This window comes from Balearica regulorum, chromosome 8 (genome assembly GCF_011004875.1).
Source record: "Balearica regulorum gibbericeps isolate bBalReg1 chromosome 8, bBalReg1.pri, whole genome shotgun sequence".
NCBI classification, from domain to species: domain Eukaryota; kingdom Metazoa; phylum Chordata; class Aves; order Gruiformes; family Gruidae; genus Balearica; species Balearica regulorum.
Window position 1 is genome coordinate 1,866,423 of NC_046191.1, and position 19,889 is coordinate 1,886,311.

General features: G+C 51.5%; 2 protein-coding genes across 5 annotated transcripts in view; both read left to right on the forward strand.

Annotated features, from left to right (window-relative positions):
- WLS (Wnt ligand secretion mediator) overlaps window positions 1–4,634 on the forward strand; it is a 48,776-nt gene extending 44,142 nt beyond the window's left edge. For all 3 annotated transcript variants that reach the window (XM_075759129.1, XM_075759130.1, XM_075759128.1), the window contains exons 11-12: window positions 1,247–1,400; window positions 1,903–4,634. In XM_075759129.1, coding sequence (XP_075615244.1) covers window positions 1,247–1,400; window positions 1,903–2,012 — 264 coding nt within the window. In that variant the 3' untranslated portion in view covers window positions 2,013–4,634. The remainder of the gene's footprint in view (window positions 1–1,246; window positions 1,401–1,902) is intronic.
- A 6,662-nt stretch (window positions 4,635–11,296) lies between these two features.
- On the forward strand, window positions 11,297–18,755 carry DIRAS3 (DIRAS family GTPase 3). 2 transcript variants are annotated; one of them, XM_075759131.1, is made up of 2 exons: window positions 11,297–16,273; window positions 17,882–18,755. In XM_075759131.1, exon 2 carries the CDS (start codon window positions 17,966–17,968, stop codon window positions 18,560–18,562), a length of 597 nt encoding a protein of 198 aa, XP_075615246.1. In that variant the 5' UTR covers window positions 11,297–16,273; window positions 17,882–17,965; the 3' UTR covers window positions 18,563–18,755. The 2 variants fall into 2 exon arrangements, with proteins under 2 accessions (XP_075615246.1, XP_010296541.1); XM_010298239.2 differs by lacking the exon at window positions 11,297–16,273 and adding an exon at window positions 17,023–17,649.
- Window positions 18,756–19,889: the final 1,134 nt, after the last annotated feature.

A 19,889-nucleotide genomic window follows, 5' to 3' on the forward strand; every position in this document is an offset into this window, starting at 1 on the left:
CAGCCAACGCAATTTAGTCATTTCTGAGAACTCAGCAAGAGGAAAAACGTTCAGTTCACACTGAAGGAATCCGGTGGCTTTGTATGCCCACAGAGAAATAACAGAATTCAATCTTCCCTGGGCTGACTTTGCAACCCTGCTGCTTCCACCGGGATCCACACCTATTTGTTCTGAGCTACGATGCATCTCTCTGCACAAATGAGCTTACGTCGCTGCTTAAATGTACTTTGGTGGTTTACTCCAAGTGACTTTTAAGATTGCATCTGTTTCAAAGATGTCATTTCTGGTTGTTGCTAAGCATAGGCAGCTTGTAGCTTCAGGAGAGCCGTGGGTGCAGCCTGGCAAGTCCAGGATCACAGAACTACGGGTGCAGGAGCCGTTTCTCCCTCACTGCACCACTCACGCTTTGGGGTACGGCGTGGGTCCCAGTGGAAATTACAGCAGCAGATGGTTCTGCTCTTAAAAATCCGTTAGACTGAAGCAATGGTTTGAGAAATGCCACTTGGCAATTTCAGTCATCGTTGGGTGCTGGTGACCGGAACCGTCACCGTGTGCGGACATAGCGCAGACAATCTTCTCCGAGTTAGTTTAGCTTTCATCTTTCCCCCTTATGTCTTTTTCCTTAATGGAAAGCCAACATTTCAGTGTGAAGGGTGTGCCTATCTTCAAGTGATATTAATATTGACGATTCAAGTAATATCAGTGTTGATATTTTCGTAAATCGTGACGAACCTCTGCGTGTCTAAGGCTGGTGCTGTCAGCCTCGGCCCCTCTCGTAAGGCAGAAGCAGCAAGCAGGCATTCAGCACGTTAGCTCTTCGCATTATTCATGCTGGTTTTCCTTCTATAAAAGGTCTATTTATAGAAGTCTAATGCTTTCAGATGTAACTAGTTGTCTCCTAGGTACCGCCCTTTACGTGGCAATCCTTGCTGAACACCACAGTTACGGCAGGGATGTAGCGCAGAGCGTGAGAGATTTTGTCACATTTAAGAATGGTAAATCAAAGTTAAAGAAATCCTGGTGCAATCATTTTGTAAGGACCATTTTTTTTCCTGCAGATTGAGGCTAAAGAGGAGAATCCCAGCCTGCCTTCTGCGTCACTGAAGCTGTTATATTCCGTTCCTGTTGAATTGATGCTGTTCTTACTGGTTTAACTCCAAATTACTGCTTTGGGGCATCACTTCTGTATTTTTACAGAATTTGGTCTTACTGACCGGCCCGTGTGTGTCTGCTTTCTCCCGGGCAGGTGACCGAAGGCCACTGGAAGTGGGGGGACATAACGATACAAGTGAACAGCGCCTTCTTCACCGGCATCTACGGGATGTGGAACCTCTACGTCTTCGCTCTGATGTTCCTGTACGCGCCATCGCACAAGAATTACGGTGAAGACCAGTCGAATGGTAAATGCCTCTAAATGATCTGAAGGCTGTCACGGGAAGAAAGCGGGTGATACCTTTTGTGCATGGGGTTTTTTTCTGCCAAAGTGCACGTTCAGCACATTGAAATGTTATGCAAATGATGGTTTGGTTTTCCTAGCAGACGTTTTAATTAATGACAAAGTTTAGACCCTTCTAGATGGTTTTTGTACTTTTTAGCATTGCCCGGTTGTAATTGTGTAGCTCAAATGGAGGGACGGGGAAAGGAGAAAATAGAAATCTGGGAAGTGGAGAATGGCAATGCTCTTGGATTCCTTTATCAGTAGTCTTCCGTAGCGCAGAAACCCTCCTTTGCTGATACACTTGTATTTAAATAACTGCAAATAAAAGCATTTATAGAAATGCTGTGTAGTCCGTAGCACAGGTAGCTCCTGAAAGCCTGGAGGGAATAAAACAGATCTTTTGCTTTCTAATTGTCAAATATTTTATTGCGAGACCAAGCTAACAGAACAACGTCCTTTCTCAGGTGACCTGGGAGTAAACAGCGGGGAAGAGCTCCAGCTCACCACCACCATCACCCACGTGGATGGCCCGACGGAGGTGTATAAGCTGGCTCGCAAGGAGGCTCAGGAGTAACGCTGGGACGGGCTCAGCTGGGACCCAGACCGGGGTGGGGAGCAGAGGACAGCACAAACCCTCCGGGACGAGACCTCTCTGACCTAACTTGCTTCTCGAGCACCCCGTACCTAGTGTATTTTCACAGAGCAGTGGCACCAAGCAGAACATTTGTAAACTCTTTAATATGGTGTAGTTATTTCTGGGGGGGAGGGATAATGTATATTGTGTTACACTCAAGCACGTAAAAACCTGCTAGAAAAGCATTAAGGTTGCAAAGTCGCGCGTTTGGAGGTGGGGAAGGGGCAGAGCTGACATCGGGCAGTTTTTATTTGCCTGCCGTGTGCCCGTGCATAAAGGTGGTGCAGGGAGCTCAGTCGGCGAGCATCTATGCAGTACTTCAAGTTTTCTCCTCGTGTGCAACTTCAAACGAGGTGTTGGTTGGGGGGGACGCTAAAGCCTCATTTTAAAAACATTTAATTCCACCATCAGAATTGTATTGAACCTTGTCTGAGGCCTTTAGTACAGCCCTGCAGCAGCTCCGCAGCAAACCTCTGTCACTTGAATGCAACACAGCTGGGGAAGGGAGTAGACTGTTTGTAATATGTCAGATTTTAGTAGAAGCAGCGCCGTGCTTTCTCAGTAGTTCTTCCAGCTGTTTGTTAAATATAGGGGAATGTAAAAACTGGATTCCTGAGCTGAGTTGCAGGAGAAAGGAGAGCTCCTGTCCCCAGTTCCCAGAGGTACCGGTCCTGCAGCCAGCTCCTGCCTATTCTCAGCCCCTTTGGCTTCCCTTGCCTTTGTTGCCATCCTCCATCTTACTTTTCCGTTACGGCTCTTTCATTTTTGTGCTGCTTACGTGCCATGGGGAGAAGAGAAGGGCCACGGGAGGGCCGGTGCATCCTCGGTTCCCATGCCTGCGAGCTGGGCGAGGGATGCCGGGCAATCCCGCTCCTCCTTGTGCTGCTGGGACGGAGCACACTTGGCAGAGCTGGATTCTTCCAGGGATTATCGGGCTTGAAAAAATCCACTTGTCACGCACTAATGTGGATATTTGCTTTTCAGAGTTAAGGCAGATGCTGAGGTCGCTCACCCCCGTGCTGAGCCGGGCAGCTCTGGCTGTGAGACTCTTGGCACTGCAAGGGGAGCGGGGACTGATTTGGGGTGGAGGCTTAAACTGGGCCGTGCTGGGGACCAGTTAAGAGAAGTGTACAGGAGGAAGCGTGGCCGGGAGGGTCTGTGCTGCCCAGGGCACACCTTCCAGGGCCTGGAGGATCCAGCGGCCTTCGTTTGCCAGCAGTAGTAAATGTCTGTGTAACTGCCAGTAACACGGAACTCAACCTCCCAGTTTAGTCCCTAAAAGATAAGAATCTGCTGCTGCTGTCTGTCGCTGAAGGGTCAGAGATTAAGGAGGGGGGAAGCTTCCAGCGCCGCTGATGGCCAGTCATCGCGGGTACTGCTAGAAACGCTGTCCTGCAAAAGGCGGCGCGTTGTCCTTGGATTCTTAAAACTTCTGGAATTACACATCAATTGTTAGAGTATTAAGGCTGCAAAATTAAAGTATAATTGGGAAATATCAGAAGTGAGATCATCCACAAAACCTTAATCCATCTCCAGCCAACACGTGCATCGTGACATGCGGTTGCAGGCCATTGCCTGCTGGCTTTACGGTCGTGTTCTGGTTGGGGTGAGAGTTCGGGGCTCTGGGCAGGAGGCTGTGACGCCTGGGCTCTGGTTTGCACCAGGAGGTGCTGGTTCATCACGGTTCCCAGCCCAGCAAACACCTCGGACTTGGCGATGCCCGTCCGCGGCTGTATTTGCACGAGGCCGCAGCTCAGTTCAGCTCTAACCGTCCCCATCACCGTTTCAAGCCTGTTAGTAACCAACCACAGCACCGACGTTCCTTGGCTTTTGCTTTCCCCTTCCCCATGGTTCTTGAGACAAGTCAATACTTCAGCTGGGGTGGGGTGTTCAAATAATTCCTCCTTATTTTCCCAATCCAGCAGGGACTGAGGCCAGAAGGCAAGTGCACCAGCCTTTCCCCCGCAGGGATTTCACGGGGACCCGCCGCCCGTGCCGAATGAATCGCACCAGGAGGTGCTGGGCTGTTCGATCCCCGTAAGAACGGCACTCTGTAAACGAGCATTTAAAATACCATTTATTTGAGCTCGCTGTGAAGAAAGAGAGGATAGCGTAGATAATCTTGCATCCTTTTGGTTGCTGGGAACCCCAGGTTGTGCGCCATCGAACGGGTCTCTGATCAGGGTGCAGCACGCCGGGCAGACCCCGTCTGCAGAAGGGCTGCTCCGTTTTTAATTAGAGCTGCTATAGGATTTTCTTAGCGATTCTGCTCATTGTGGTGTTCGCCCCCACCAGCTCCCCCTGCCCCTGGCAGCCTCCCAGCCGGGATGCAGCGGCCGAGCCGAGGAACGCTGAGTGCATCGCTCCAGGTGAAGTCTGAGCGCGTGAAGTTGCTGGAGCACGGAAAGTGCTGAACATTACTTAAGGGGGTAGCTGTGGGTGATTTGGGATACTTGAACTGGAACGCTAATAATTTTTTATAAGTTTGGGGGTGGTTTTTTTGTAAAATGGGATGGCAGTGCCCCTGCACTGAAAGAAAATGTGGTTTAAAAGAAAAGAAAAGAGGAAAAGAAGGAGGGGGCACACTTACTGTATGTGGAGTAAGTGCTGGGACCGCACCTTCAACACGGATGGCAAAATGTAACTTGTCAGCAATTTACATAAGGAAAACAAGTGCTAGTAGGTCCGAGCAATGCTCCTGCTTGCAGTGGCTGTTGAATTATTAAGTGAATTAAATTAACGCACATCATCGTAATTCCGGCATGTTCCTCACTGACTGCTCGACTTTGCAACTTTAACGTTCTTTTTACATTGGGTTCTTACGTGATATTTATGTTGTTCCCATAGGTGTGTCCATGGTTTCTTTTACGGCTTAGTATAGCATTGCATTTGTAAAGGCTCCTTACAAACAGGGAATCGCAGCTTTAAAACCAAATTTTGTGTCAAACACTAACAATTTGTTTACGGGGCGCGTGTATGTGTGCGTGCGTGCGAGTGTGGTTTTTTTATTTCTTAATTCCTAAGCCCTACTCATATGTCTCAGAAATAGTCCCTGGATCTTATTAAAATATATCCTTTTTTTGTTTAGGTTGAATTCAGTTTTTACAGAATGCTTTAAGCAACCTGGAAAACGTGTAGTTTTGTTAATTTAAATAAAATATACAATATTGTGGATTTGTGGCCAGCCTGCTTCACTGACTGAGAAATCATAGCTTTTTTGCTGTGATCTTGTTTGCTTTTATTTGGTCTTTTACTTCAGGCGGTTGCAAGTCGCACAGCTTCTTGCTGGGGAAAACAGTTGACTCACTTGGACAATTTTTTCCCGCATCTCTCCAAACGCTTTGCGGTGCAGAAACACGGTGCTTCCACTAACGCTCATGGCTTTTTGGCTTTTGCTTTAGGACTAATCGACAGCAGGGCCGTTTCTACCTTGTGTCTGGAGCGTTGGTCACAGCTGCCCTCGCCTGCGGGAGCAGGACGGGGTGTTGAGCCCCCCGTTCCCACCCGTCCCGGGCGGCTGAAGTCTGCTCCCACAGCCGGGCACAGCCATCGGGTTTTCCTTCGGGCTCTGGCCCCCGGACCTGCCTGGCCCCTCTTGCCAGCTCCAGAGTTGTCAGAGCTTTGCTGTGAACTTCCATGTTGGCTGTTACCCCATCGCGACGTCAAGATTTGGGCATCCTCCTCCATCTGCTGCCGTATTGGAAGGTGCTGCCTCCGGCTGCTCCGAGCCTGCTCTCCCCCACATTCTTCCTGTCTATAATCCAGGGGAAAAAAGGGTTTCCCAGGACTTGCACTGAAGGAGTAATGGAAAATTCGATGATGACAGATTAATGTTAATAGCAACAGCCTGAAGTTCTCATTGCGATAGGGGCTGCCTTGATATTTTTATATTTTATATTTTGATATTATTACAGGCGAGGGGAACTGGGCTGCTGAGTTTTAGGCAGAGCCCGTGGCTCCATTTCTGCTGCAGCCCGTGTTGGCTACAGCTTCTCCGCCACGGCGAGGAACTAGGGCTGCTCAAAGACAAACTGGAGGCAGTACAGCACTGTCAGGATCTAATGAATTTCAAAAGAGCAAATTCATGAATTTTAAATAACTGTAAAACCACTGCCACCCTCCCACCCTGCTTCCCGTCCCGGGTTACCGAGGTGGGCTCTGCGTTGGCCCTGGCAGGGCTTTGCTGCCCTCTGCTGCCAGCAGAACACGCCTTTCAGCCGGATTCAAAAATAATCCTCAAAATGTGGGAAATTTGCTTATTTGTAGACGTTCCTGTTACCTGCAAGGTGCTGCTCGGGGTCCGAGCTGTCCCAAGAGCTTCTTGCTTCTGCGCCGCTGGGCAGGGACGCGGTGAGAACTGGAGAGGGATGGGGAAAACTGCCTGAGGGTTTCCGTGGCCAAAGGTGGTAGGAGAAGGACATGGGTTACGGTAGAGCTTTGTGGGCGAGCTGGAGACCACGGCTCTGGAGGTCAGCAAATGGCCTTTGGTTGGAACAGTTTGTTTTTCTTATTAGACCCCTTTTTCTGTTTTCTTAGAAGGCTGGGACCAGAGTCTTTTTGCCCTAAAACTGGTTTGTGACTGAAGAGCAGAGCAAGGAGCTGCCGCAGGCTCCAACGCAGCCTCGTCTGCCGGTCCTTTGCTCCCAAGGTGAGGTGTGAGCGTGCAGAGCTGGGCTGGTCTTCAAAGAGAACCTCAGCGTGGGGCGACAGCGATGCCCGGAGCTCCCTGGGCTCCCTCCTGCGGGACCCATCCACAGCAAAGGAGCCACGTGAAGTCGATGCTGTGATGCTGTGCCTGTTCTGGGAGGTACTGGGGGAACTGGGCTTGTAGCCCCGATGCCCAGCCCTCTGAAAGGGCACGTTAGATGTAGGAAAGGCTCAGGGAAGGGTGATGAAAATGATCCAAGGTCATATGGCTGTGTCTCACCGCGTGCCTGCTGGCCACAAGCTCCAGCAGCAAGGCTTGAGGGATGGATCTGGCCGGTGTTTCCCTGCTTAAAAATGGAAGCAGCAGCTTGTGACAGGGTGGGTTTGAGTGTCCCAGCAGCGACCCAAGACTGTCCCCAGCCTCCAATGGTGCCGATGAGCACTGGCTGGGCAGACGGAGGTGCTGGCGTTTTCTCCTTGTCCCACGTAAACCAGCAGTCCCCAGACTGAAACATGTCTCCTCTCCCACCACAAATCCTGTAGCCCAAGGCTATCGTACGGGATTTCATCCTGATAAAGAGAACGCATTGGCTGTATTGCCAGGGAAGGGGTTGCAGGAGACTGAGCTGTAGGAGACGAGACGTACAGAGCTGGGGACTGCTGCTGGCGTCCGCTCCGGTTCTTGTTATAAATGATCGTCACTCTTGCTCTCAAAGATGAGACACAGTCGGTGCATTTTTATGGGGGGTAAAATAAGCAATAAGCAGCAACAGATTTATTTTTGGAAGGATTTTGCTCTGTGGTTGGCACACGGACATGCGTCATGGGTCTGCTTTCCTACTTAGCACCTGACATTACACTGTACAAGAGCCGATGGCTCTTTGAGCTTTTCCCTTGCCAGAGACTGGTATAGGAAATCAATATGCACTTCAGGCTTTAGATCTAGAGTTCCAAACAAAATACAAGATCTTATCATGGCTGTAATTGCTGGCACCTTCTGCCCCTCGGTCTCTGGTGTGTGTAAGGGGTAAGTTTGGAGCTGGTGCTGCGCAGGGCGAGCCTTCCCCGGGCAGGGGCTCAGCCGCCCCCGCTGCCAGTGCCGCTCCGGCAGCACCCGCTCTGCTTCCCCCGGCCCCAGCTGCGACGGCATCTGCTCCGGGGCCTCCGGTTGCTGCCGGTACTCGGGCTCACGTTGCCAAGGCATTGCCATGAATTACTCTTCCAGGTCCTGCTGGAAGGCCTTGCTTTCGCTGCCGTTCACTGGGGTTACTGGGCTGAGATGAGCTCACGCGGTCAGTGTCCCTTCGGCGGCATCCAGCCCTCTGGCAGGAGCCTCTGCGGAGATCGTGCTGGTTGGTGACGGCTTCCCAAATCTCTGCAGATTTTGCGCGGGCAGGCGTTTCGGTGTGTCGTCCCTCCTCGCTGCCGTGCCGAGCGCTGGGGGACACCGGAGCGTGTGCTCGCCACTCGCTCGTGGGCAGGCTGCAGGTCAGGCGTTTGTTTCTGACCCAGCTGAGCTGAGGTGTGATGGCTCCGTGCAGGGAATTCCTTGCTGAGACCCTTTAAATACTGTCCTATCCTTTAGCCATTTCGTTATCTCAAGTCAAGGAAAGCTATATCCATTACAATAGCAGGGATTTGTGTGTTCTATTTTTTCCATCCTCATTTCATTGTGCTTAAAGTCCTCCAGAGTTTCCAGAGGAAGGGCACTCTTCCAGGGACAGATGAGGCTCACTCATGAGATGGATGTTATGTCTCAAAAATAGATAAGCCGGTCTGGAACATTTTCTAATAAATATTTTACAGCTGAACTGTACTCTCAAGTATCGGCATTGCTCGGAAGAGACATCCTTTCTGATAAGCAATATGCACCAGTGACACACATCCTCTGGTTTTAATAATAATATATGTAATTACAGAGGAAAAAAATCCCTTTTCTGCCTTCAGCTGCTGTCTCCTACCTCTCTGCAGGAATATTCAAAGCAATATTAAGAAGATGGCTGTACTGGCCATGAACATCAAGCTCTGTCTCCCACAAGAAAAGGCAAGCCTTGGTGGGCTCCAGAGGAAAAGCAGTGGAAATGGAGCACAGCGAGGACAGCGCAGGACCGGCGCCCGTCCCCAAGCCTTGGGGTACCATGCTCGTTGCTGTACCCCAGGTCACTTGGGCATCCCCCAGTGAGAGTCCTTTGGGAGCTGCTAGTGCTGGGCCCTGCCCCAGTGGTACCCAAAAGCTGGACATTTTAACTTCAGGAGGTCAGAACTGGAGTTCGCAGAACTTCCTCTGTAGTGGTATAGGAAGTAAAATACATCGGTTTCTAGTTTGGAATTGCCCAAAACGCCTGGTTTCAGCCCGGTTGCTGCTCACATTTGCAGTCCGGGTAAGGACAGGTTGTGTGGGAACCCAAGTGGGAGCTGAGGGCTGTCAAACCGCAAGTGAAACCCATTTCTGGGGTGCCCCGTCTGTGCTCAGAAACAGGCTCCCTGCCTGGAGCAAGCGTGGGGGAGGCAGCGGTGGGGGCTAAAGCAAGGCTCCCCCTCCAACCCCACACATTGACCTGCAGGATTTCAGCCACGTAGCTGTGCAGGACGAAGTTAAGAGCAGACCCTGCAGGCTCTCTCCTCTCTAAAGCATGCCAATGAAGTTTGGTCATTGTTAAGCAACGGGAAAGGGGGATTTACCGCCCTAAACACGGACAGAGAGGCAGTGAGGAGCACTGCCTGGGCTTGATAACCTGGGAAAGTACGTTTTTGTGCAATCCCTGCAAGTCCCGAGGGAGTCCTGGCACAACAGAAACAATCTCTGGCAAAACCGCTCCAGAAAAGGGATCTGATCATCTTCAACCGTCCCTTCTGTGGGTCCCCATCGCTGTCCTGCACCAGCTCGCAGCTCCAGGCATTTCTTCGGCAGTTTTCCAGGGCAGCAGCAGCAGGAGCAGGCAAAGCAGCCAACAGTGCCTCTCCCCCTGCTCCCTCTGCTTTCCGGGGAGGCTCTCACAAACAGCTGATTTTCATTTAAAATTTCTCTGGTTGTTGTCAGCTCCAACCAAAGCAAATCCTGACTGACAGCGGGGCATTGAGCCAGCATCTCGTGGCCACGTTCCTCCTCGATCAGTCTGTCCCACCGAGACAGAGGTACTGCCCAGGGCACGTCTCCCTCCTCTCCATCCTTTCTCCCAGGAGGCTGGAGACCTTCCCACACTTTTGCCTCTGCTGAGCTGACTCACAGCGTCTCTTCTCCCTGGCGAAGAGTCACAGATCCTTCCCCAAACACAAAAGCATGTTGGCTTTTCATATCACCTTACTTATCGAACAAATACCTCTTAGAGGGAGCTGCCTTCTAGCTCGTGCTGGTCTGGGCTCGGTTCTGCGCCCAGCTAGGCTGCACTTAGCTGAGCCCTGCTCAGCTGCCTAACGTGGGCAGAGCACAGCTGGCCGGCAGGCTGGGCTCCGCGGTTGAGAGGGACCTGCCAAAAAGGGCGAGATCCCAGGCACAACCACCTAATTAGGTTCAGATGGACGGCGGCCAAGGAATGGTAATCCACCCAAAACCTTGGAAGGCTTGGAAAATGTCGTCTGAAAATGGGATCTCTGCCTTTGAGCAAACGTGGCTAGCTGAGATGATAGTGAATAATTACTAGTTAGCATTTCATTGTGGCTAATAAATACCTCATAAACACCAGAAATGATGTTTTATAACTCATCTCTGGAAATCCCCATTAATGACAGGACTCAGGCAAAGTGAATGACTTGCAGGTTATTGGGCTGAGCAAGTCGTCCTGCCTGGAGAGGCAGGAACCGTAAAAGCAGCCGCATGAGGGACAGGAGTAGTTTCCCAGCAGAGGGGAGAGGTGATTAAACCCTCCCCTGAGCCAGGGAAAGCAGGCAGACAGAGGTACGTGGGACTCTGCGCTGCTGCGGACGGCTGCCAGCGCTCAGAACCACAGCAAAGGCGGGTGAGAAAGGGAAACTCTTTCAAGTGGACACAAGCATCGCCTGGATTAAAAAGGGCTTCGCTGGCAGCTTTTGTCATGGTCTGGCCATGTTTTCATCTGGGATGCTGCTTGCAGGCACAAGTGCCGTAGCCCAAAGGATTCAGGGAAGCGAAGCCTTTGCACAGGGAAAGTCTCTGCTCTCAGAGAGAAATCTTTTAATTTCCCCAAATAAATCCCTGCAGGAGATTAAATGCACAGGAGACTTTCACTACCAAATGCCTGCAGTCAGGACAGCCCAGGTACCGTTACAGCACCCTGTGGATTTAGGAATCCCCAAGGACACAGTCCTGGAAGGCTGGATGAGCTGCAACGCCCTGATTTCACAGGCTCGTGCAGGTTTGGGCACAGGCACTGGGTCCGGGTCTTGCTTCAATGGTTTTAATGGAAAACTACATGCAAGGAGTGGCAGAGAGAGGTTCGAGCCATTGGCTGCCCAAGAGGAAGGGCACTTGTCAAAGCACAGTGGATGCCGCGCTGGGGACGGGAACGTGAGGGAGGGATTCAGGAACCAGCACCACGGCTGCTCCGAAAATCAGGCGGCCAATGCGGTCAGCTCGGGAGTCAGCAGTGCCCAGCTGGCACCGCACGTGGCATTCGGCTTTGCTCATAGTTTAACACACGTAATCTTACGTGGTTGGTTACCCAGCGGGCAACCCCTTGTATTCACACCTACGGAGCTGAGCACAGGGTTCTTGAGATGACTAATTAACAACAGGAGAAAACCTCCTGAAGAGCAGCAGCCCTCCACGCAGTTGTGATTCAGCAGCTGTGATTACAGCATTAATAATTCTCTAATGTAATAGAAGTACAGTTTATTAGAACTAATTTCCATCCCTTTGTACTAAGCATGAAGCAATGTTGATTAGTGTACTGTTAAAGAAATCTGGTTTATTCCTCTATTTTCATTTTCTTTATTATTGTTGTTGTTATTATTTCATTATATCATTATTATTATTATTTCAGACAGGAACTTTCACAGTAGTTCAGTGCAACTGGGCACACCTTACTGGCTTTCGAGGCTTTACTTTGAAGGTCTCAGTGATAGTTCCCCTTACTTTTGGATGGATTCAATCCAAGTTCTATCCCGGGTGTTTCCAAGTACCTTGCAAAAATCGGGTGTTCTGCTTATCTGTTGTGCGGCTATGAGAATCAACCCTAATCTTTATCAGCAGCTGGCTTTGAGACAGCTTGCTTCTGTGTCTGAAACAGCTGGCCCAGTAGTTGAGCATCTGCTTTCGTTTTCCCCTAGTAAATAATGCAGTGAATGACGACAGGACTTGACAGGGCCTCATGTCAAGATTGAAGCTCCTTGAGAAAATCCCCCGGGCTTTTTGTGTTAGACAAAAAACCCAGAGCAGTATGAAATAGGTCCAAAGACCCATTTTAATTTTTTTTTTTCAGTCTGGGGTAGGAGGCAAGCAATACAAAGCTGCTTAGTGAGGATAGAAGTGGATTCAAGATAGATGGGAGAATACCATGGAGTCGGTGAGGCAGCAAGCATCCGAGAAATAAGAAACGATAACCTGGAAAACCACAAACGGGTTTGGAAGAGTAAGTTTGGGGAAGGACTGAGAAATGTTTCCTCCACAAGCGCTCACCAACACTTTAGGTGCTGCTGTAACTCCCAAAGTGAGATTTGGCTACAGACAGAAATTGCATTAAGTGCTTAATGAAGACGTAGAAACACAAATAGGAATGATACCGCTGCAGGAGCTTCTGCACAGCAGATGCAGGTTTGGTAACAGATGCTGCTATACTGGGGATGGGCCAGCCAGGAGATTTTTCCATGAAAGCATCCGTGTAGAGTGGGAAAGAACTGGGGCCACCAGAACTCAGGATGTGACCAGGCTGTATAGAATCCAGATACGGCCCCAAGCATAAGCGCTTTGTGAAATGCAATAATTTTTGGTAGGCTAGAAACATACAGTGGGAAGACAAGAGATGTGACAGCAGGAAGATGTGGAAGCACAACGAGGGCAAAGAGGGCAGGAGAAACAGGTAGGAAAGCTGCTCAGCGCTGTCAGGACCCTGCCACTGCTTTGGGGTTTTTTTCCTCAAAGCAAAGAGAGACTACCTGAAAAGGGAAGCACTGCCTCTTCAGCCGTCAGAAACTCTCCTGCTAATACACGAGCAGCGGCCTCAGAGCCTGACAAAAGGACATGCCTGTGCCGACGGGTTCTGGACTTGCCAGGCACTGCCCTGATGTGATGTGGGATGGCACAGCCCTGCTGTGGGTGGCTAATTACCAGCGGTACCAGCCTTGTCTGCAAACGCTCAGTTGTTATTCCTCAGTGTCTCAGCAGCACCTGAGCTGTGGGGGGATTGCAGCTGCTGCTGCGCTGACGGGGAAGGGTGTCACAGTGCTAACCACCTCCTCCTGCAAAGCCAGCTCAGATCCCGGCGCAGATCTGCTCTTCCTGAGCCGCTGCTCAGAACAAAGACGGGCACACGTCCAATAGAGCAGGCACTGGTGTGGGCAAAAACTTCCTCCAGCATCAGAAAGAACAAAAACTATTCACAGGCCTCGAGAAAAGGGCAAGTTCCTGTTGCAGACTCACACCAACATGTTTCTCTGCAAGAAGCAGCAGTGTGTGCCCTGCCTGGCTTCCCGTGGATGCAGGAACCTGCCTTTCCTCTGCAGCACAGCCTCTTCAGCATCCCTCCAGACAGGGACGAGGTACCAAAATGAAACCCGCCCATAGTTTCTGAGCGGTGTGATCCCTTTCTGTTTCTGCCCAGTGTCTGGCTGATGGGAAAGGACACAGCCAGACCCTGGCGCCAGCTGAGCAGCTGCAGAAATGGTTTCAAGCAGGGAACTGGACCGTTTTCTCCCTTAAAGGTCTGTTGCTTGATCCTGTCCTGTCCCTGAACGAACAACTACAACTGCTGCCTTAACACCCAATAATTCCTGCACGGAGTGGTGCAAGGGCTGGTGCCGGTCGCAGCCCTGCAGTAAAGGGAGGTCTTAGCTCCGGGAACCATGCCAGTGCTTTGCAGTATGTTGGCATGAAGACCCAAGCTCCCTCGTGCCAAGGGAGAGGTTACAGAGTCTGTACTATCCACTCGGCCAGGTCCAAGGCTTTATTTTAAGGCCACATCCTCAACAGGCATAAACTGGCAGAAGTCTGTTGTCTACGGTGAACATGGGAATAAATTACCACAGTAAAGCAGGGTAAGGTTTTTGGGGAGAGGTGAAAAGGGGGGATATTGCCTTAACGAGGCTTTTGCACAGCCAGTTGGTCCTGAGCAAAAACAAGCTGTTCATAAATCCCAGCAAAAGGGGTTTTGCCTGGTCTGCTCCCAGTGGCATGGCCAGTGCTGGGACTGGTGGGTCAGGTGTGTTGGACACTTGCAGAAACTAGATTTTGGGATAGGGGAAAACTAATTTTAGCAATGGAAATTGTGCTTTAGTCAACATTTTCTCCCTTTTGGGCATAATCCCTCTGTTCCAGGATTCATCTGAGACCACCTAGAAGCATATTGCTCTCCATCTCCTGCACCAATGCAAGCAGATTTATAGAGCTTTTAACTTGCCAGGCACCTGCAAATGCATTCCCAAGGTCGTCCTCTGTCATGGAGGGCTTCCCTCTCTCCCTCTGCCACCACGCCGTGCACAGTACAGCCTGTGGCTGCCTGCCCTCTGAAGGCAGCCCTGGGGCTGGAGAGGCTGTGGGGAAGCAGGGAGCCTGGGGGGGGCTGCTGGGGAGCAGCCAAGGGAACAAGCTTCAGCCTTTGACCGATGCCACTCGCCTTTGGTCTGAGCAGGGAGCGGCTCCTTGCCTAAGTCCCCCCCCAGGTAATGGGCTCCCACTGCTGCCAAATTGTTCGTTGTCATTATTCTACAACCTGCATCACTATCCAGGCCACGTGTCTTTCCTCGTTCAGTTACCCCATTCATTTCATGACTCCGCAGGTCATCAGCAGGATTCAAATCCAGGCTACCTCAACCTCCTCAGCTTGGCTTTTATGGCTGCATCTGGCTGCTCTGGATCCGTTAGTGTCAATGTGGCAGAGCAACGTCCCACGGGGGAGTGATCCTTCAGTGTCCCACGGGGGCGTGATCCTTCCCTTCCCCAGCTCCCAGCTTTCTAGGGAAGGGCTGTGACAAATGCCCCCAAAGAGATTTAACTCTTGGGCTCACCAACCTGAGCGTGCCCCAGCCAGAAGCTTGCGTACTCATCCCAGACCGCAAGCAGCAGCATCTCCCTTCTGTGACCAGGATGTAATTATGGATTTTGAAACCAGGGGTTATTAAGCACCATGTGTTGGGATAAGCAATTATTTCTTAGAGAGTTTAGCTTCTGAAAGAGACAGTCACTGCTGCTCTGCACGGGACGGGAGCAGGCAAGCTTGCTGTCCGAGACGTGCCACCCAGGGCCACGCAGAACCGAGTGTGGCTGGGGCGGACGGGAGGCCGGGGCAGGGCAGCTGGTCTGCAGGAGACGCCGAGGAGAACCGCGTTCCTGTAGACTTCCAGAAGTATTTTATTTGCCCCTTTTAGAGCTGTTATTCCCCAAACCAGGCCCTGTGGCACACAGGATCAGGGGAAACATCTATGGCACTGTCTTCAACCATGTTTTCAGTTACAAGTTCTGTGAGGGGGGAAAGAGCTCTGGACTGTTCCCGGCCGAGGTCAGGAGCACAGGCTGTCCTCAGGCCGGCGTGCTGGCCCCTTTGGCTGCGGACTTTGTCCTGCTGTAGTTCAACTGTAACAACAACGATAAAAGAATGACGCTTTGCAAAAGGGTTTCTTAATGCCCCCGCCTTGGGCAGCACAAGAGTTACAGACCATAGCCAGGCCCTGAACACCCCCTGGCCAAGGGTACCCTCATTTTCAAGTCTCCCAGTCAGAGCCGAGCTCTTCACAGGGATGTTTGTTCCCGGCAGCAGAGCCCCACAAAGGCCCTTTGTCACATTTTAAAATTGGCGTATTCCTGGGTTCCCAGCCCTGGCTGCAGCTTTCCCAGGGCCCGGCCTTGTCCAGGCGTGCTGCCCGGGGACCGTCCTCTGCCCCCGAGGTAGCTCAGCTCCGCGCTGATGACTGCCTGATGGCCTCCCAGGGACCCATGGCTTTCTGCAGCTCTGCTCCAAGCCCGAGGTCATACAGAGAGAAAAAAAAAAAAAAAAAAACCAACCCACAACATTCTAGAGAAAAAAAAAAAAAGAGAAGAATTCTCATCCAGGCAACGCAGCATCCCCCCCCCCCCCAGTCACAGTCAGACACAGGGATGGTTTTAATTGTCACAGTGGGAGATGTTGCTGTTAGAACAAGCAAAGACTGGCTGTCCTCAGGAAATCAGGGCTAAACAAATCGCGCCTGTCAACCTGAGGAATGCTGAACCTCTGCTCCAAGGCTGGTGCCCTCCAGCCCTCCTGGTCTTTGCAGCCGGCTGGGGCGGAGGGCTGACCCCTGCCAGGGTGCCCAGCAAAGGCAGAGGAGCATTGCAGCGCTGTTTTGGTGCTGGTTTGCCGTCGCCAGCTGGCCAATTAAGACGTCCATAGTAACCCGCTAATGGGGCAGGCCTAGCCCCTGCGGTGCGGGTTCCTGTCTGGGTGCAGGTGGGTGGCTCTGGAGAGGTGGGTTGGGGTCTGACTGGGGGTGGCTGCCCTGAGCTCCCTCCATGGGGGCCGGCAGCCATTTTGAGGTGGGAGGGAGGGCTCGCCAGCGCCTCAGCGGGGCTCCGCGGCCGGGAAGCCCCCGCGGGAGCGGGGCGGCGGGGCCAGGGAAGGGGCTGCGCTGGATCGCCTCCCGCCGGGGGGCCGTGAAGCGGCAGCCGAGCGGCGGGCGCCCGCTCCCGCCCGCCATGGCGGCGGCCAGGGAGTCGGCTCGGGCGGAGCGGGGCGAGGAGGCGCCGAGGCGGGACGGGAGCTGAGGGCGGCGGGAGCGGCCGCCGTGGGCCCGGCTCTCTCGGCCTCGGTTTTGGGGGCGTAACAGCGGGGACATGGGTGCCGTCCCTGTCACGCGCTGGGTTATCTGGGCTGCTGATCCTTCAGACAGGGTGTGTGGAGATACCGTGTTTCGGGGAAATGTCTCATAAATGAGGAGATATACAAGTTGTGATTGTGAAATACAATTCTTTCTTTTATTTGTCAGTGTGATGGAGCTAAATGGAAGTAGTGGACCGTAGCAGCCATAGCCTGAAAGGTTTGGTGTCTCCTCTGGGGGAGGGCTGCAGGAGTCCCTCAGGTCTTCCCCCCCGCTTTGAATGGCGGGGGGGGGGGGGGCGGGGGGAAGCTGACCCGTATTTTAAGTGTTGAAATAAAATCAGCCCTGAATAAAATCAGCTCCCTGAGCTGGGGAGGCTGGAGGCTGGGTGAGAGCTGGGGAGGCCTGTCAGTGCTGGGGGCCTGCGGTGCAGGGGTAAGGCAGGGAATGAGGCTGGTGTTTATTTCTGCATGGAATTAGAGGGATGGAGCACCAAAACTTGGCTCCAACGGCTTTAACCACCAGATTCAGGTTGTTGTGTTGATTCTTTGTTATTTTTATGGGGCTTTTGAAGGGAAGGTTGGATTTTATGATGCTTTTGAGGCAAATCCCCTACCTGGAGGGGCAGCACCGCGGGGCCCCCAGCGCAGTGCCCGGGCCGGCCGGTTGCGCGGTGCTGTGGCCGGGGAGGTGGTACAGCCCGCTGCGGTAGTCAGTCAGCCAGGCAGGCAGGCAGGCAGCCGCAGCGCCCGGTGCTCCCAGCCCGGCAGCTCCTGCCGCCTCTGGGGGCTCCGCAGGCAGCGGGCGGATGGAGCACGTAGGGCGAGAGGGACAAAGCCAACGGCTCCGGGATCGCTGCCCGCCCGTGGGAGCCGAGCGGGAGCGGGGGAGCTCCCCGCAGGCCGGGGAAGGGGAGGCGGCGGGGCTCCGGCCGGAGGTGGCATAGCTTCCCCGCTGCTGGAGGCGATTTTAGTCCCGTTTAGCTGGACTGTGCAGCTGATGGCTACAGGTGAATTCGTTTTCACTTCTTATAACGTTAAGTGTGCATGGGATCTGTGCCGGGGGGGTAGTGGTTTGTTTCTCTTTAACGCAAGAAAAAAGGATGGGAGGGGAGTGACTTATTTGATTGCTTATTTCAGTAACGTACCGTAAAATTGCTGAGACAGTGTGAACGATTTCTTTTTCTTTCTCTCCCCCTGCTCCTGTTTTCTTTTTGCCTCCTCTCTCTCCCTTCTCCGCAGGCCACCTCTGTATAGGGCTGGGTAAACTTGAAGAACTCTGTCTTTTTCAGTTGAAATCTTCATTTGTATTGCAGCGCAGCAAACATGCCTGAACAAAGCAATGATTACAGGGTGGTTGTGTTTGGAGCAGCAGGGGTTGGCAAAAGCTCTTTGGTCCTTCGTTTTGTAAGGGGAACTTTCAGGGAAACCTATATCCCCACAATCGAAGATACGTACCGGCAGGTAATCAGCTGCGATAAGAGCATCTGCACCCTTCAGATCACAGATACCACGGGAAGCCATCAGTTCCCTGCCATGCAGAGGCTGTCTATATCCAAAGGGCATGCTTTCATCTTGGTGTACTCTGTCACCAGCAGGCAGTCCATGGAAGATCTTCAGCCCATCTTTGAACAGATTTGTCAGATTAAAGGGGACATCCAAAAAATCCCAATAATGTTGGTGGGTAACAAAAGTGACGAGACCCAAAGGGAGCTGGATGCCAGCGAGGGGCAAGCGTTAGCCAGCAAGTGGAAGTGCTCCTTTATGGAGACATCAGCCAAAATGAACTACAACGTGCAGGAGCTCTTCCAGGAGCTCTTGAATCTGGAGAAGAGGAGAACAGTCAGTCTCCAGGTGGACGGAAAGAAGTCCAAGCAGCAGAAAAAGAAAGATAAACTGCAAGGCAAGTGCTCTGTTATGTGATTGACTTTGGCTGGACTCGCACCGCTGCATGGTGTAATCAGTGCATGGACTCCCACAGAAAATACATTTCTGCTGGAGGTTTCAGACAAATCCATGCCTTATAGGGCTATTGCTTTTCTCTAAAATCTCCACTGGATTATTTTATGTGTGGGTTTTAAAGAGGATGGCTTTCTGCATGTTTATTTTTTAAAAACAATAAATGTTTAATGTTAGCAGTTACATGTGACTAGAAGTTTTTAATTCAAGAAGTTTACAGAAGAGAAAAATGTCAGTGAGAAAAACATCTCTATTCCTGTGAGTACATGCTAGTTTTTAAGTATATCCAGCCTATTAGCTTGAAAGAAATCATAGTATCTATAATGTGTATACTTAATTGTTTTCAGGAATCTATTGACCAGAGCAAAGCTTTAACAGAGCTAGGCATTTGCACCGCAAATGAACATGTATGTGGCTCCAGATGCTTATGTTTTTGGCAGATAGACTGGCTTGCCTACCAAAGATGTGTTGGGTTTGGTTTTTTTTCCCCATGGTAGAAGTTAAGTTTTCCAGTGTGCTATGCAATTCCTGAGATTTGTACAGCTCTGAGTGCTTACAGCTATACCCGCACATAATTGGGCTGTTGGCTCACCCCCCCTTTACTCTGACTTCCCCTGTTCGCTGGGGTAGGAGGTTCCACATCCTCTAGCTCCAAATCCAGGGGTGGTTCTCGGTGTCCTTAAGTCAGAGCTGCCTCCTTCCTGAAGGAAATCACCTGGTTGTAAGTACCAGCTGAGAAAGGAAAGGTGAGTTGCCAAGATAACCACCTACTTTCTCAGCTGTTAGTCTGGGTTTGCATGTGGCTGAAGCTCCTTTTGCAATCTTCCTGGTTCCCTTAGACATTTTTTTTTTTTCCCCCCTCTCTCATTTCATCCAAGTTACTCAGGTTTTAGTTGAGACTCCTGACAAGTTGGTTCAGCTAACACTGCTTCGGGAAGAAACATCTATACCTGGAAGCTGCATGTTTAAAGCAAACTCTTCTCTGACAGAAACTTGCAGCAGACACTTCCCACAAATGAAAGGACTGGAGACATGGGCTTAGTCTACCTCTCGTCTCCCCCTTGTTTTGGCTGTTGTTACATGAGACAAGCATGATGAGCCTCATCTGCAGCGCATGGTTGAGAGAGATTTCAAGAAACTAAGTGCGAGTATTCGCTGTCAGCCTGCGCTGTAGATCCCCTACTTTGTGTGTGTATTGGTCCAGGCAGAAGACTCTAAGGACTTGAGTATTGCACTGTAGATGGGATTTTTACACAGCAACATAGTCTTGACGCAAGAGACGTGGCAGAGA